The sequence below is a fragment of the Manacus vitellinus genome, unplaced genomic scaffold (genome assembly GCF_001715985.3).
Source record: "Manacus vitellinus isolate BGI_N305 unplaced genomic scaffold, ASM171598v3 scaffold_69_pilon, whole genome shotgun sequence".
Lineage (NCBI taxonomy): Eukaryota > Metazoa > Chordata > Aves > Passeriformes > Pipridae > Manacus > Manacus vitellinus.
Genome location: NW_021940749.1, coordinates 2,760,858 through 2,777,972, shown reverse-complemented (window position 1 = coordinate 2,777,972; position 17,115 = coordinate 2,760,858). Strand labels below are relative to the sequence as shown.

At 41.2% G+C, this 17,115-nt stretch overlaps 1 protein-coding gene across 2 annotated transcripts in view; it reads right to left on the bottom strand.

The window, feature by feature from the left end:
- The window catches only part of CAMK2D (calcium/calmodulin dependent protein kinase II delta), a 115,150-nt gene extending 98,156 nt beyond the window's left edge, over positions 1-16,994 (bottom strand). For both annotated transcript variants that reach the window (XM_029964058.1, XM_029964059.1), the window contains exon 1: positions 16,906-16,994. In XM_029964058.1, coding sequence (XP_029819918.1) covers positions 16,906-16,972 — 67 coding nt within the window. In that variant the 5' untranslated portion in view covers positions 16,973-16,994. The remainder of the gene's footprint in view (positions 1-16,905) is intronic.
- Between the last annotated feature and the right edge of the window lie 121 nt (positions 16,995-17,115).

Genomic DNA, 17,115 nt, shown 5'->3' with positions numbered 1-17,115 from the left:
AGTTTCACCCCCTTGCAACTTGATTTTTAACATCCTGCAATATCAAAAAAGTGCCACCACCAAAGACAGGGGTAAAATGACAGTGTCTATTTTTTTGTTGAAGTAACCCTTCTCTCCAAGCTACTACCAACTATCCCATGTAATACAGGAGATGTCTCTTACAAGTATTCTGGAGACGGGAACACATTAGCTCTGGTTCTTCACTTCAAAATTAAAATTCCTCATTGGAACACTCTGTGCAGATCAGTAATCAAATAGCCTGGTAGCAAATATTTCAAAAATCTAAACCTCAGCACAGTTCAAGAAGTAGCAAGTGTATTCTGTGGTCTAAGAATGACTGAGTGGATACAGATCAGATTTTTGTGGAGAACTGTCACTCAGGACAACTATTTTAAATTTCATTAAGTCATAAAATAAATCAGATGTTTCATTTCAAATCTGCCAACGTGATCACAACAATTAAAAAACCCCAACGCACTAGCCCTCCACCTAACAGGGCAGCATGATTTACACTAAAAAAGCAGACATCTGATATTTAATCAAAGAATACCCCTCACAAAAAGCGAGCTTACACTGGCAAAAACTTCTCTCCAAAGAAAAATCAACTGACTTATAAATAAATAAATAAATAAATCTTTGTATTTAAGTGTAAACAAGATCTAAGCAAAACCTTCATTGCAACTACCAAATCCCAGAAGCCTATTGCAGCTTCAGGTGCTATTTTAAATCTATCACTACAGTGGGTTATGTACTAATCAAACAATTTTCTGACAGACCACTTGTTCTGCTAGTCCACCTCAGACACACACAGCACTCTGTTCACAGGGGAGCAGTCAGACAAGCAGTGCTTAGCACTGGGCAGGAAGGAGAAGGCAAAGGGAGTTTTGGCCAGGCTGTTTGAGGATTCTCTCCACAGTCCATTTACTGGAATCAGCACACACGCTCTACTAAGCAGGACAGCTGAAGTTGCCTTGATTAGGCTCGACACTGCCTGGCTGAGTGGCAGCAGAGCTGTACGTACATCAAACGTTCGTGACACGCTCTGCAATTTTCCTCTCGGCTCCGGCGCTCCCGGGGTAACCCCTGACAGATCACTTCCAGGGTCACTTGCTGGGGAGCATCGCTCCACGTCGGCAAACGCACGGCCAACTGGCAGAGTTACACGCACGGCTCCAGGAAGGAAGGGAAAAGGCAATTTTACACGCTGTCACCTGTCAAAACTACAGTACGGATTTCACCCACACGTTCTGACCATTTTAATCCCTCTGAGGGTTCAGCTGAAGCTGGTGAAGGATCACCCTGAGGATGCTGTGCGTGCTCTGACACAGGAAACAGTGTCACAAACGCACAGCCACCATCTCAATCTTTTGGTCATTTATTAACACCCAAAAGACAACTCTGCAAACAGCCCTCTATGCCATCAATTTTTATCATCTTCCCAAGGGCAATTCCCTGGTTCCCAATTTACCTCCTGTTGTTCAACAGGAATCATTGGACAAGCACACAAATGAAAAATACAACATGCTATTTCCTAAAGGAAATATCAGAAACCAAAAGTTAAAGGAAACTCTTGGTCTTTTATTGCAATTTCTTTGGCAGAGGGTACAAGAGAGCCATCTGCCATTTTAATATCGTTGCCTCCCCATCTGTCCTTGGCACTGTGCAATTGTACAAATCCAACAGTTTCACAAGTTATTCTTTAAATGTAATTCTGTTGAGGTGACAAATCAGAAAAACTCCGTTCAGAGGAGGAGTTACACACCACGATCACATTATGATCACAGCAGAGTACAAGAGCAGGGCAGTGCCCAGTGTTGGGCATGGCACTGGTGACACAGAGCTGTCACCACAGGACACAACGACACTGCCCTACCTTTGGCTCCCACAGACACAGGGGATTAGGCTGAAGCTTAAAACAAAGATCAGATAAAGGAGGGTTCATCATGGATTCTTCTCAGATCCCCATTTGCCATGCTCCCAGAGCTTCCCAGGGTTATGCTATGGATGATTATTAGGACATTAAAAGAAGCTCTTGCTAAGCTGTGCACGCTCCAGCTTTCTAACTGCCACCTCTGCAGCAGAGGGAAAATAAATTGCAGTTCAATAAAACTACAGTTTCTGAATTCTTTTTAATTTTCAACCTGTTGTCACCCAACTGCTACCATGACTACTGTTTGTCATTTCTCAAAACACTAAAAGTTTCCATTTCAGATCTCCATAGCAGTGGGGTAAGGTTTTTTTTCCCTTTAGCTGACAAAAAGAAAGCCAGTGACATTCAGGTGATGACGACAGACCCAACAAATGAAAAGATGATTTTTCCACATTTTTTGTAGTTCAACCTCCAAACCCTCTCAGAGGGCTGTAGATTCTTCAATAAGTTTTCATCCTACTCCAAAAAAAAAGATAAAAACCCCCCAAGCTGACGAAAGCAGGCAACTGAACTGCAGCTAATTATTTAGGCCTTCGCACAGTTAACTATAAAGCTAAATTTTCCCACCACCTTTAAAAGTTGCTTTTCCCCTTTTATAACCAACCTTTGGCAATTTCCAAGTCAATTAAAGGAGGAACATTACAAGTACTCAAAGCAGCTCGGAGGACTTGATGACAGGTTTGACAACATTGCTCACTCCGGCACAGCCGTTCATTTTTATATTAGGCAAGAAAGCTTAGTCATTAAGGGAAACTTCAAGCACATTTGCAATGCTTGTCACTCAACAATCCACCACAGAATATCAATGTGTTTAATGAGATCAGGCTCAAGTAGTGGCTGAGCATTTTATTCAGCTGTTCCACACAAAGTCCCACGAAAATATGAAGAATCTTCCCACACTAATAAGGTAAATGTTTCCTTGTAAATAGGCAATTAAAAGTTAACTACACTGCAAAGTCTTGTTCTAATTTATATTTTGATACAAGATCAAGCTACACCTTTATAGTTTACTACTGATACTCAGCAGCAGACATTTCTTTCTTCATGCATTTTCTTTAGCTCTTGTGCTACAAGGACAGGACAATGGGACACCAGGATAACACTTTCACTTCTTGGTCAGGTAAAATTATTAATAAAAAACCAGGTTAAAAAACCATCACACTTCTCCCACAAGATAACCAGCTTTTTTCTTTCTTATTCACCAGTACCTGCCACAACTTCCTCACAAAACACCACAAATACAAACCAGCCCAGAAGAAAAAGCATAATTCTCATAAGGAGAAGCTCATGCATTTTCCCTCTTCATGAAGTTTCTGCTGTCCTCTGTCAGAGCTTTATGAAACCCCAGTTGTCTATAAACTACAGTTGGAGAAACACTAAGGGAAGGGACCTCTAAGGAAAAAATTAAAAAAAAGAAAAAAAAGGTCATGTAATTAGGGGAAAACCCTCAAAATCCCTGTTGAGCTAGTTGGGCATTTTTACACAAGATTTAACATTCTAACTACGGGAATTCTTTTTACATTGAATATTCACATAACACAGCAAAGAAAAACAAGCACGTTTCAAGCAAAACAAACAATATGAAAGAGGCAGCATTTCAAATAGATCACCTTGCAGTGAGGGTTTTAAGGACACTACCTCAGAGATGGGCCGGAACAATTTGAAAGGAAAACAAACACAAACCCCACCAAAACAAAAGCGAAAACCCATCACCAAACCTACACAGCCAAACTGGGTTGTCGATTTGATAAACATTCTCAAGCATCAGAGTGAGAACAAGAGTTCTCAAAGCAGGAGCTCTTTAATAGCTTAACCAAACCGGTGGGGTAAGTGGGCAGGAGAAGGGGACGTGAACAGCACAGACTCGGACGCCATCTATATCCTTCTATTATCCCACCAGGAGTTGCCAAGGATACAGGTACCAGACTAAACATGATCAAGTTACAGCAGTGGAAGAAAATTATTGCCCGCCAGTGGCATTTCCTGAGTGCACACAGTTAAGGCCACCACAGTTGCAAAATAAAGCACACAAGCCTAAACATCCCCCACAGAGGCTCCCAGACCGAGTCTACAGGCTCAGCTTTTTGGTGGCTCCTTCATAGACTCTTCTCTTGGCAAAGAAATAACCCATGAGTTAAGAACACAGAGGGGCATGGGAATCCTCCAAAAAACATAGAACATCAAGTGCAAATGCTGCTTTCTGTGCACTCCAGCAGGGAAGTGCAGGAGCGGATTTGCCTGCAAAGACTCCAAATTCGCAGAGATAATTTTATGTAGCTCCACATGGTGATGTCATAAAAACCTTCCGGGTAAAACCAGCAGTAAAATCCCCAAAGGAGCTGATAATCTCTGCTGAACAAGACAATCATTGGGGTTTTGATCTCTTATTTTGGAACCACTCTGACTAACTCAGGCCAGAGTTGTATTGTCATTCTCCCACTGAAAATGCATTTTTGTAACACAACTAGAGATATTTTAAATTGTTTTTTTCTAATCACAGCCGAGATTATTCATTAAGTCTGTGCTATGAAATACAGATTCAGGTGGGTCAACTTTGGGTACCTGAGCTTTGACATGCTACTAAGGTTTGCCTTTGTAGGAATGCCATTGTAGCATTAGGTACATAGCTCTGTTCTCATTCCCATAATCTCATTTTCTATCTAGAACTTGCATGGTCTGCTGAATATTAGAGAAATGTCAAGAATATGCATTTGGTTCCACAGACTTTTGCTGTTTAAGTCTGATAATACCACTATTAACGTGGTATGATTGCAGAATTCTGTTATTTACTGATGGAGGCAGTGCTGGCTCTGAATTACCAGAGATTTGCTTCGTATCTCCAGTTTGTATTTCAGTATCAGAAATGAGTTGTTCTCTTTTTTTCTCCCCTTTCTGTAAAACTAACTCTTCCAGCTTGCAAAATGTCCTGCAGAGGAGCACTGTTCTCCTTGTAGGGATCTCCATCCCTTCTTCCCCCTAAATGAGGATGATCCAAGTCAGGGAGGGCACAGGGAGAATCTCAACCAAGACATTTTACTAAAAACTAACGGGAGTTTTGTTTGTTCTTTTGGTTTCTAATCTGTGTAGCATCAGTTTTTCATCAGTCATTATTAAGTAAAAAACCCAACATCAATCACCTCATTTTCAAGATCAGATTGAAGAGACTTGATATCATTATAATGAACTTTTCTGTTCCCTGCATTCAAGACTTTAAACCCACCTATTTATCCACTTATTTCAAGGGGCTCTAGAAGCACTTTTCCATGGAATTGCAGCTGGCATCAAGCACCAGCTCCCCCAAAAAGCTCAGGGAAGTGAGGTGCCTCACTCACCATGTTCTCTGCCAGTCCCTCTCCCAGGGAAAGCTCCAACAGGGTCACTTGGGACAAGCAGCATCCAAGTCCTCTTACACATCTCCTTAGACCAACTTATTCACCAGCAACTGGCACACCTTCCTCCCAAACCACAAATAAAACTAGCCCAGAGGAAAAAAACACAATTCACATCATCAGAAGCTCATGCATTTTCCTCTCTTCAGGAAGTTTCTGCTGTCCTCTGTCAGAGCTTCATGAAACCCCAGTTGTCTACAAACTACAGTTTGAGAAACACTAAGGAAAGAGATTTCTAAGGAAAAAAAAAATAGAAAAGAAATGTAATTTGGGAAAACCCCTCAAAATCCCTGTTGAGGTAGTTAGGCTTTTTTACACACTGTATCCTATTGACCAAAGGAGTCAACAACAATTAGCACCATTTTGAAAGTGTTTCAGTTTATACAGCCTGTGAATCATCACAACTTTAAACAAGCAGCGAACTGGGTTGCTCTAAGTGCATTTACACAGTTTTCTTTTTCTTGAGCCGTTTTGCTGTCTGGATGAGCATCTGTGGCTGCAGAAACAAGTCAACACTCAACAGAAAGTATTCCTAATTTAGCTTCGTTTCACGGAGCTATTTTCACAGCAGTTTCCACTCGACCTTGCACAGAGGCCCCGGTAACAGCAGGCTATAGAAGACACCGTGGCAGGAACTGCACAACAGCCTTGGATGGAAAGAAAGGGGTTTGGACTTTGGTCTCAATGCACAAGATCTCGAGAAACTGCACAAAAAAACCTTGCAGCTGCCTACATCTTTGCATGTCTGTTACTGGGTGGGTACAGCAAGTCCTCTAAAATGTTACTCTGGGGAATTTTTCAAGACAGGAATCAAAGAGTCCTGCCAGGTTCCACTGTTCAGGATGCAGAAATAAAGACAAGGAGGCATCTGAGGGTTAGTAAAAATGGAGAGCACTTTGAAATTGGTAGGCAAGTGGTAAAAGAGGTGACAGGAAATGTGGTGGTGAGCGGGAAAGCTGAAGAGAAATTACTAAACAAGTTCTTTCAGTATCAGCCTCAAAATCAGCCACATGAATCTGTAAATAAACACTGGAATTTACCAACAAGATCCTCCCATGCAGACACAAGTGATTACTAAAGACACTCAGAAACCCTCACCTATTTTTTTTTCTGGTGAATTCCAATCCCCCATTCCAAACATCCACATACATACAACCATATAAATCAGTTTAGAGCATACAAAAGGAAGGATGGCCATAATAATGGCAAGTCTGTCATACAGGAGGCAGCTAAAGGAAGATGGACGTTAAAGAAAATAATGCAAACAAGATTGGCCTTCATGAAAATACTGATTAAAGATGAAGCATTCTCTGAAGGACAGCCCAGGCATAGACAACAAACACTGTCCAGGACTATATTTGGGCTGTAAATCAGGAAAGTCTTTGAAGTAAAAGAGGGCAGTACTAATTCTCTCTTCATTAAAGCAAAAATAACAAACCTCCTCACCTCCCCAGTTAATTTTAAGATAGATCTTGACTACTGAATCAGATTATTTATCCGCTTGAAGGACTCAACCTTGGATACACTTTAATTTCTTTTCCTATTTTTCACCTAAGGCCAAGCCCAGGTAATAGATGCTCAAACATTCTCTTATCCTATAGAAATTCGACAGTGGATAAATGTGATTTGGAAGTGGAAGCAAAACCAAGAGCAGACAAAAACATATCACTCAACTTGACTTTCACTTTGAGTATTGGTAAATCCTTACTATTCACAACTACTTAGGCAAGACAGTTGGGGACAGGGGGAAATCAATCCCATCTAAAGGGGATGGAAGGGAATCAATTCTATGTAAAGAAAATGTTTTATCCAAATATTTTCTACTTTAAGGAGTATGAACTTTGTTGAGATGGAACAACTTCCTGTATCATTAGCACACAGCTCCTAAGGGAGGGGACGGACCACACATCAGCAATTTCTGCTCTGGGAAAATTAATCTCATTACATGTTGTGATTAACATGGCCTTGAAAGCAATTTATTACTTTAAAAAGATAAATCATGTTTAACACAAATAAACAAAAATATAAAGACACCAATTCCTGCCCTCATTACAACTAAAACCACTTTAATTAATAGGTCTTTTAGCATGAATTATTTTCCTACAGCAAACGAGCTGGCTGGGTACACACAGGCTCTGCCAGATCTTTTTCTACATTTAACATGTGCACAAGCATACAGGCACAGAACACTGTACCAGTGGCCTTTTCTTCCTCTTCTTACCCCCCAAAATGCAATAGCTATGTAAGACCATCAAGTGTTACAGGTATAAAAAATTATCTGGGTTTTGGAAGCTCTTCCATCCCTTCCCCCCTCCCCCTTTTGGAGTGGTGATTCTAAGAAGTCCTTAAAAAAGAAGGTTTTTATGCCATGATCAACAAGGTATTTAGTCCCAGGAGCACTTATCAGTGCAACCCTAACCACAATTTCCAGCTGTCCATGCTGTGTAAAGCAAATAGAAAGCAATCTACCTTACACTCAAGGTTTTTTGATTTTGAAAGCAATACACACAGTATAAAAAGCACCAAGATGACACCTTTATTTTCATAGCTAGTGTTTCACAAATAATGGGAAAATGTAGCTTTTGAAGGTTTCTGTACTGATATTTATTTGCATCTTGGAGACACTTAACTGTAGTGACATCTTTTTCTAAAAAAGAGTGTAATGCAGGTCTTTAAGTGAGTTTTAATAACCAAAGTTCAGCAGCACTTGGAGCTGCCCTGAGGGAAACCAAAGGTCATCTGCCCCACAGAACAAAACCCTCCCTGCAAGGCAGCACCACAGCAGCACTCTGACCGTGTTACACCGTGTTAAAACTCAATATACATCTTCACTTCCTGCAGGATATGAGCAAAATCCACCAAATGAATAAGGTTCCAAGAGAAGCCTTTGAACTGGGCGAGCACTTATCCTACTGAGCAATAGCCTGCTCAAACCACCCCTACAGGAAGTCTCCCAGACCAAAATCACACCTCAGCACCAGCTCCAAATCTGCTATGCAATACAGATAACTTGAAGGCCTCCCTTGACTGATTAAATCACAAACCTATCTCTCCAAGAGGTTAAAACTTAAATGAAAGCTTAGGCTTGGCGAATCCCATCAGATTGTCAAATATGGATGTTATTTAGGAACCCCATCTGTTCCTGCAGCAACATGAATATGCAACGTGACTGTTGCTGCAACACTTGCATTCCCATTGTGGAAAATTTACCAGTAGGCAGTTCCTGACCCCAGTTACATCAGGAACAAAGTTCTGGAAGCACATGCAGTAGATTGCTGCCCACAAATATGAGTTTGATGCTCTGAGTTTATGTTTCCCTTCCTCTCACGTGCTGAGATGATGAAACTTTACAGCAGAGGTGTGATACCCTTTCCACCTGCACCAGAGCTTGTTAATCTTCCTGCTGGGCAAGGTGCAGTGCTCTCTGGAGCACAGGGAAGGAGTGTGTGTGGCAGCCTGCCCTGTGCCACGTGAGCCAGAGCCTGCCCGGAGTGCTGGACAAATTAATTACCAGTCTTTCAGGTGAGGAGCTGCCAGCTGGAGGCCACGGGGCTGGAGAGTAGTTCAGCAGGGCTGAAAACCTGCCTGCAGACCACACACATGCCAACCGTGTGTGACTGCCAGGGTCTGAGACATCCTTCAATAGACAGCTGTCAGAATTCATGCAGCTGCTTCTCGACCCAGCAAACACTCACTTCATGCCTGTTTTTGGTTATAGATCAGATGCTGTGGTTTTTAATTGTGCACATCATGACCTCTGACTCAAGTGGATTTAGGGCAAACTCTCCATCCAGTGGAAGGTGACTGCAGCCATGCTTGCCATGGCACTGCCAACTGCGTGTTGGCAGAGTAAAAACTTGTGCACAATAAAAACAACCAGTTCCCTACATAGCACATGGGAGAGACTGTCCAACTGACAACCCAAAATGACTGACTTGGCTGCAACTGAGTAGAAAAAGCCCCAGGAACAGTTGTGAACTTCTACAACAAGCACACTCTATTTTCAAGGTGAAAGCGACTGCCAGAACCTAAATTAATTCTGGTTTTATGGATGCCAGAGAGTTCTCTTGGAAAGCATCACCAGGATATTAACTTCATACCTTTAGCAGTGATAAATTCTTGGTTATTGGTAAAAATAAAAAAGCCTCCCACCACAAGATGAAATGTTTCATCACGACCGACAAATATCCACGGCATCACAATTCCATTATTAAAATCTACTTTGTTACATTTGAGAGGTTTGGGGGGATGTTTTTTTAAAGTAAGTCTGCATGTTTTGCTCTCCAAGCTTCCAGTGAAATACTTGCTGCCTACCAAAGGTCAGGAACCGACATAACAGAACTTACCTCAAACCCACCAGGTAGGCAAAGGTCCTTTCTACCAACTTAAACCAACAGTTGCACAGCTTTATCTGTAATAGCTTGCTCAGCACATTAACTATCATTCTCTAGACGTAAAAACCTAATTAGGAAAAACAAATATATGCTGCAGCACAATTTACACTTCTCAAATTTCCACTAAAGAGGCCCTGGACTAGAATAAAAGCTCAATCAGGGATAAGACATATTTGCAAATTTGCAGAAGTTGCTCCTTCCTGGATTTTCTGACTCTGCTATAGCTACTGCTTCTACCCAGTGGCATCTAGAAGCAACAGGTTGAAGAGAAATAAAGTAAAAACTCAGTTCAGCAGAATACATCCAGCAGCTTTACAGGAATTAACAGGGGTTGCACAGCTTTAAAACGAGCTCTCTGATTCAAACAACTGCAACTGGATGAATTTCAGACCAAGTTGACACCAGTCTAGAAAATGATGTCAGGTAACAGCACAATTGTCTGCCCTGGAAGAAAATACCAACCTCATGTCACACAAATTCTCCCCCCTCTCTGATGCCAAGCACAAGGCATTTCTCATGATACAGGGATTAAACAGAGGAGGAGTTTGCACAAACATGCTCTCAAAGATACACACAGAGCTCAATACATCCAAGGAATAAGCAGACAGATTGGATTCCTGTGCCTCTCCAGAACACAGCAGATGTTTCTTCAAATTCAAGGCATAATTATTTTTAATAAGGAATTAAACAAGATGAACTATCACCGTTAAGGTTATGTTCTTTAGTAACCTGTTTCAATGCACAGAAGAAGTTATGTCTGTCACATGACCTTCTAAAAATCCCCCCAATGTCCTTACAAAGCATTTCACATATGTGCAATAAATGTGTATGAAGGAGGAAGCTGGACCCTGATATATGGAACACCCTGGCTTACATTTCTCAGGAGGTCAAATGAAGGACAGATACACAAAAAGCACTATTTTGGCAGTATGTGCATTTGTAAAGCATAACATTTCAGTGACTTCTGTTTCAGTCTCTCAGATCAGACATTTACCAATTAATTAAAAAAAAATTAAAAAAGAGAAAAAAATCAACCCCCCAACCTCTGAGTCACAGAAGTGTGAATAAATGTAATGAATAAATGTTCACATACCCCTAATCATAACCAGAGAAAGTGCATAAATAATGTGTAGCATTTGGATCAATACCATTTGCCTACATATGGCAGGACTTTCACACTTTAATACCACCGTTATTTAGTTGGGTTTTAAGACTATGAGAGGTTTTGAAATGAAGTGCAGAAACAACCCCCCAGGAATCCAGTCTCGGTCCTTCCAGGAACAAGTGTATTTCTGCCTTGCTGTCAGTGAGAGCAGATGCAAGTCTCAAACACCTGAGTTTTAGTTTCACATAAAACAATGTTTCCTATGTACCAACAGAGCCAATCTAAAATAAAGGCAAAGTGTTGACCATTGTCCCCATTTCCCTCTTTTCAGATTTGACCAAACATTTCACTTGGAAGTACAATACCCTGGATGTGGTAAAACATCAGCAGGGAACACAACTTCTCCCAGGCTAGGAGGAACAGAACACATCCACATTTCAGTGTCAGGATGTGGGAGCTCAGTAAAGGTATCCAGTTTCTATTTTCCCCTGCATCTAGTTCTCCCTTCTCTCCCAACAGAAGCAATTCTGGAAGTGCAGCTGTTCAGATGTGCAGCTAAGTCTCCAGATTGCACTAAGTGAACACACAAAACAGAGTCAGCGCCAAAATTTGCAACTTCTGACAGAAAATGGCAGGAAAGCAGTAGCCAAATAAGTCCTCAAGAATCCTCTCTTATGTACATTTTCCTCCCCTCCCCTAATGAGCTGACAGAGGATGCAAACACCTTTTTAATTCTCCAAGCCTTTATTTTACATTCTGGATTTGGCTCATGTATCCATTGCCATCAATGGCTACACTTCCACAAACTTCCACTTTAAGAATAACCCATAAGCCCTGTTTTCAGAGTATCACTCCAAGCTTTGTAGCTACACATCAAGGACATTTATTCACAATATTAACCCTTTCAACACCAGCAACAAGCCTTACTGGCAGCCAGAGCAATATGTGCAATCTTCCAATTCTGATGCAATGTAAGACCCATCAGTGTATGAGCTATAAGGAGAATTTCCCTTTCTAAGAGAAACACCAGTCACAATGGAGAGAGAAAATAACTCCTCTGCAAAAAACCCAGAAGTGACATTATGAAAATCACATAGTATTTGCTATGAATAATTTAACTATGAACTGCCAGGACATTTCATTTCAAACCTATTTGGAACTGTTAGAATAAATTACTACCAACCAACACTCACCACAGAGATTTAGAGTCCTCATTCTCACTGCTATTTGAAGGCTCTTCAGATTTTCACTAAAACCAACAAAAGCCCCAAACCTTCACAAAACAGAACGCCTAACCAAAAATCCCTCTTTTTAAAATAATACTCTTACCTCTCTACTAGCCTGAGTTTTTGTGAATGAAGTTGATTTTAACAGAACCAGTAGCCTGCTAAATTACAGTAATTTGCAATTGAAAAGACTTGCAGGTAAAAAAGCAAACAAACACGTTGTGTTACAACTATGTCACACCGAAAAGAATGCCGTGACTAAGCTGAACGCAAACATCAAGCACAAACGTTGAAAAGGGGCAGCCACGCGTTTGCAGGTGAGCATTCTTACATACTGGGGAAAAAACCAGTTTCAAAACATTCTTAATGACAGGTAATTAACAGAGAAACAGACTGCAGCTAAAATCCCAAGCTTAATTCTTGTCTTCACAAAGCCAGCAACTGCCCCAGTGACAACTGGATGCCCTTAAGGAGGGTACTCTCCATGTGGGAATAACGTCACACGTGCGTAAGAACAGAAACGAGCATTAAAAAGACGTGCGTTGTAATGAACTCGCCCAGGTAAATGTGCACTTCAGGGATTAACATCTTTAGCTAGATTAGAAAGAATTATTTTCTCCTCCCATGGAGTACAGGAAGGCTTATTAGAGCCTGCCTTCCTGTCAAACATCTGGCACTGAGTGACACAGGCTACCTGACTACAGGAAATGTTGCTCTAGTGACACATCAAAAACGTTTATCTCTGCGTCACCAAGAGCTGCTCTGAAAAACACTACCCTGTGTGCTTCCCATTTCATTCATCTCCCTAATGGATTTTGAATCACTGTAGGGATCACGAGGTGCCCTACTTGGACAGCTTTAGACACTGAAACGCTCTTCCCACAGCCTGATTGCTCCATAGTGCCACCCAACTGTTCCCAAGGGGTGGGGTTTGCAGCCTCTGAGCCCATCGCAGCTTGGTGCAGGTCAGTGAGATCGGTCTGGTCACCTCTGGCTATGCCTCACATCTGCAGGCACAAGCTCACAGCAAATACCCTCTCTTGGAAGAATTGGAAAGATGCTGAAAAAGATTCGGGAGCTTTCCTGCTAAGAAGGACAGTAAATCCCCAGGGACACCTGCTAAGCTCCAGGCTGATGGAATGGCTGGTCCCTGAAAGCTCACGAGCAGCGATAACCCCCAGCTGATTCTTACATTACTCCTATGCCCATAAACAAAGTGCTCCTAGTTCTGCTGCAGCAATCCAAGGGCTGGGAAAGGTGTGTCAAGTCTTTCTACAAAAGCTCCTTGGAAAAGAAAAAGGACTGGAACGTGATCCTCCTCACACAGATGCCATCAAACCGGCACCTAAGGCTTTTGGCCACCAGAGGAACTGTCACCGTGAGTTACTGGCAAGAATTACACCCAGTAAAAATATATCAGTAATTCACCTCTTCAAGCACAATCAGAGAAGCCAACACTTGAAACACTTGCCTAATTCCTTTTTTTTTTTTTTAAGACAGAAAACGATGGCCAAACCTTTTAAGAAAATTGATCTGTTTATGTGAAATCAATTTGGATCAAAGCCAGAAGACTCTCAAAAGAGAAGACAGAAGATGTACAGATAATGACAAAAAGAAACAGACTATTTGCTCATTATTTGGTATTTGGAACAGACAGGAGGAAAGTAAAGTCACCTCACAGAAGTTCACTTTCATCTGCATGGTTTTTAACTTGTTAGAACAATAAGGTGATCTATTGAATTTCGACACTTAAAATAAAGCACAAAACAACCAAAACAACACAGAGAAGACCAAAACAGCACACGCTGAGCAGTAAGGAAATCCCAAGAACTTCATCAGATGACACAATACAGAACCCAGAATCAGCAAACACACGTTCTTCACTTCATTCTTAACTTTCTCTGTACTTGTTCACTGTTGCACTTAACTTTAGAGAATACCTTTTTTTTCCCCTCCTTTTAAAATCAGCATCATAATCAACTTGTGCGAGCCTGTCTAGAACATACTCTACTGATACAAAACTAGCTGTTGATATTCTAGTATCAATTTAACACTCCAGCTGACTTAGAAAATGCCAAGTCAAAGCTCAGAACTTTGAAGTGCAGCTTAAGGGTACTTCAAGAGGAGAATATATGTTGTTCTAACAAGCAAAAGTGGTTTTGCTACGCTGAAATAGATTTAAATTGCAAATGTGTATTATTTCTATTGCTAAAATCAGAAAATCACCAAACCAGAATTATATAAATATAACTATCAACCTGAAAAGCACAAAGGTTGCTCCTGTTAGAAAAGGGGACCCAGCCTCCTTTCCCCTCCAAATTCCAGCTCAATCCCATGCCTCTGCACACACGCAATTAGCCTGAAATTTCCCTGTAACTATACAAGGAAACAGATGAGAACACATCTTCACTGGCATTAGCCTGTGCCCAGATCAGTTCCTCAGTTTAGAAGGACTGCTAAAGTAAGGATTTGGATAAATCTCCAAGAACATTCATGGCTGAGATGAAGGAGGGCTGAGGAGACAAGTATTGTTCTGACTGGGCTGAATGCAGTAAATAACTTCTAATTTCAAAGCTACCTTAAGCTTTCTTTTAGTGTTGAGAGGCTTGACTCTGCCATATCATACACTGACACTGCTCTTCCTCAATCTGACAAAAGAAGGCCCAGATTTGACATTTTGTTTAAAAGGCTTCCAGAGAGCCAGGCACTGTACAAGGGATACACACTTCCAAGCCAAGAACAACCTCTAACTCTGCTCACAGATGAAGCTGACCCCCTGATTTACACTGCAACTGGTATTTCAAGCAAGCACAAAACACAGAAGGGAACTGCTACCTCCTCACAGAGCAGTTTGGATGGAGCAAAACAAACCTTAGATTTGGAAAACCAGCACCCTACTTATGAACTGCACCCCTGTTATCAGCCAGGAGAAAGTATCACAGTTTGAGGCTTTTTAGTGTTTCGTCATTCAAGGGCATCTTTCTGCAATTAAAGAACTGCCTAATAAGAATCGGAAGATTTTTTTTTTCCAAGAATCTTGCTTTTTGGAAGCTGTTCAGTGGATGTCAAAGCACTGAAAACCAAAACAACCTCCCCAAAAAAACCTCCAACATTTCTGGGATGTCTGGAAACAGAGAGGGGAAGGTATTCCCTGCATTCATGGACGTGGCATCACACATGTTCTGATAAGAAAGGGTATTTCACAGCCCAGCTTTGAAATGTAGCCCCTTCCTTTATGGGTTTTATGTCCTATGGAAAAAGCTGTGTGAAATTTGCCTTGTTCCATTTTATGAGCCAGCTTCTTCCAAATATGTTCCCACTCTTTGCTGGACCACAGTAAGGACCAACCTGGCCCTGCATGAACGAAGCATAAAAATTAACTAATTTAGCCCAGCATTTCAGGATTTATCCCATCATACATACATCCCATGGCACTGGATCAGCTGGTAACTGGCACCTGGTGCTGATCTTGCTATGGGAAGTTACTTAGATCTGTGAAAGCACACAGGATGTTGTGCTTTATTTTAAGCATCAAAATTCAACAGATCACCTTATTGTTCCAACAAATTTTAAAAAGTATTTGTTTTAAGCAAACTTGTGAAAATATTTTATCTCAAGTATCATGAATTTCTTAACCTCCCTCTCTTTAAGATCATAACTCTAAAAAAAAAATTTAAATTTAAGTACCCTTTGAAAAATAAAGGAAAACAAACCTCATAGTGAGAGTGTGAAGACTAAAATTCAGCAAAAAGTAAATTTTCACACAACTTTCATCAGCTGCAAATAAGAGTGTTGACACGACGCTAAAAGATCTTTATCAGAGAGCAACATATTAAAAGAACGTGCCATTATGTTCTATGCAACATTTTATGTTTAAATTTAATTTACCTGCAGTGATTCCTTTGGGTCAGAAGCAAACCAGGCCATGAACAGACTCCCACTCTGACACTGTTTGCTTGTTCACTCCCATGTTCTTTACCACCCCACAAACTCGTATCAAAACACAGATAACCTTAAGGGCCAACGCTCCCTAATCCCGGACATCCGAACACAAGCACCGGGACTGGGAATTCACACTGGGAGTGGGAATTCACGAGCAAGCCACACGGCACCATTCAGGCTTCCTTTCCACAACAACAACATCCCACGCCGTGTGGATATTTACCTACAATGTATCCTGACAACCCGGCCATTGATACCGACAAGCTCCCGGGAACACACACACACATCCCAGGAAGGCAGAAACAAGCTGTGCAGCAGCGTTGGAACAGTAACGCTGTTCAGCACTTCCTCAGAATTCCTTGGTTAGTTCAAAAATGATATTTTTCTTCCTCAGCATAGCTTTCATCTCGTGAGAAAGTTTACTGTGAGGTAAAAGTACACTTTTCCTCATGCATTCATAGTCAGACGGGCCTTGATACTCGTGGTTAGGTGCAATGGAAACAGAAAATTCAGTAAAACTATAATATTTAAGATAAAATCTGTAATGGAAACTTATTATTTACCAACCTCTCTGCAAAAATATCAGCTTGCAAAACGCTTGCTGACCCTCAAAATTTTGCTGATACTTAAATTACCTGGATACAAAAATGAAGAGGCTGCATTATGTTTAACTGGTTTTGCACATCTTTTCTTGAAGTGCTTTACAGCAACCTCCATGCAGTCAATCCACAGAATGTTCAATATAGAAAAAAAAAGCATCAAGTGAAAAAAAAAAATCCCAAAAGGGAAATAATAGTTAAAACCGCGTTAAGAAATCTATTAAATAATTCACCTATTTTTATCGTTTTTAACACTTAGCACATGAATGCAAGAAAAAGGGAGGAAAGGTATCATAAACAGCAGGTTAAAATATACCCACCCCTAGCCGAGAGCTTTTTGGTGTTGATGATTTTGGCAGCGTACTCCTGTCCTGTGGTGATTTTCATGCACCTCCTCACGACGGAGAACGCCCCTCTGGAAACCAAGAAGCGGGCAAAGTGTCAGTCCCACTGAAACACTCCACTGCCATTTACCGGCTAACGGGCTGCACGGAGGGGCGTGATGTCGGCAGAACCAAAACCCAAAAAAA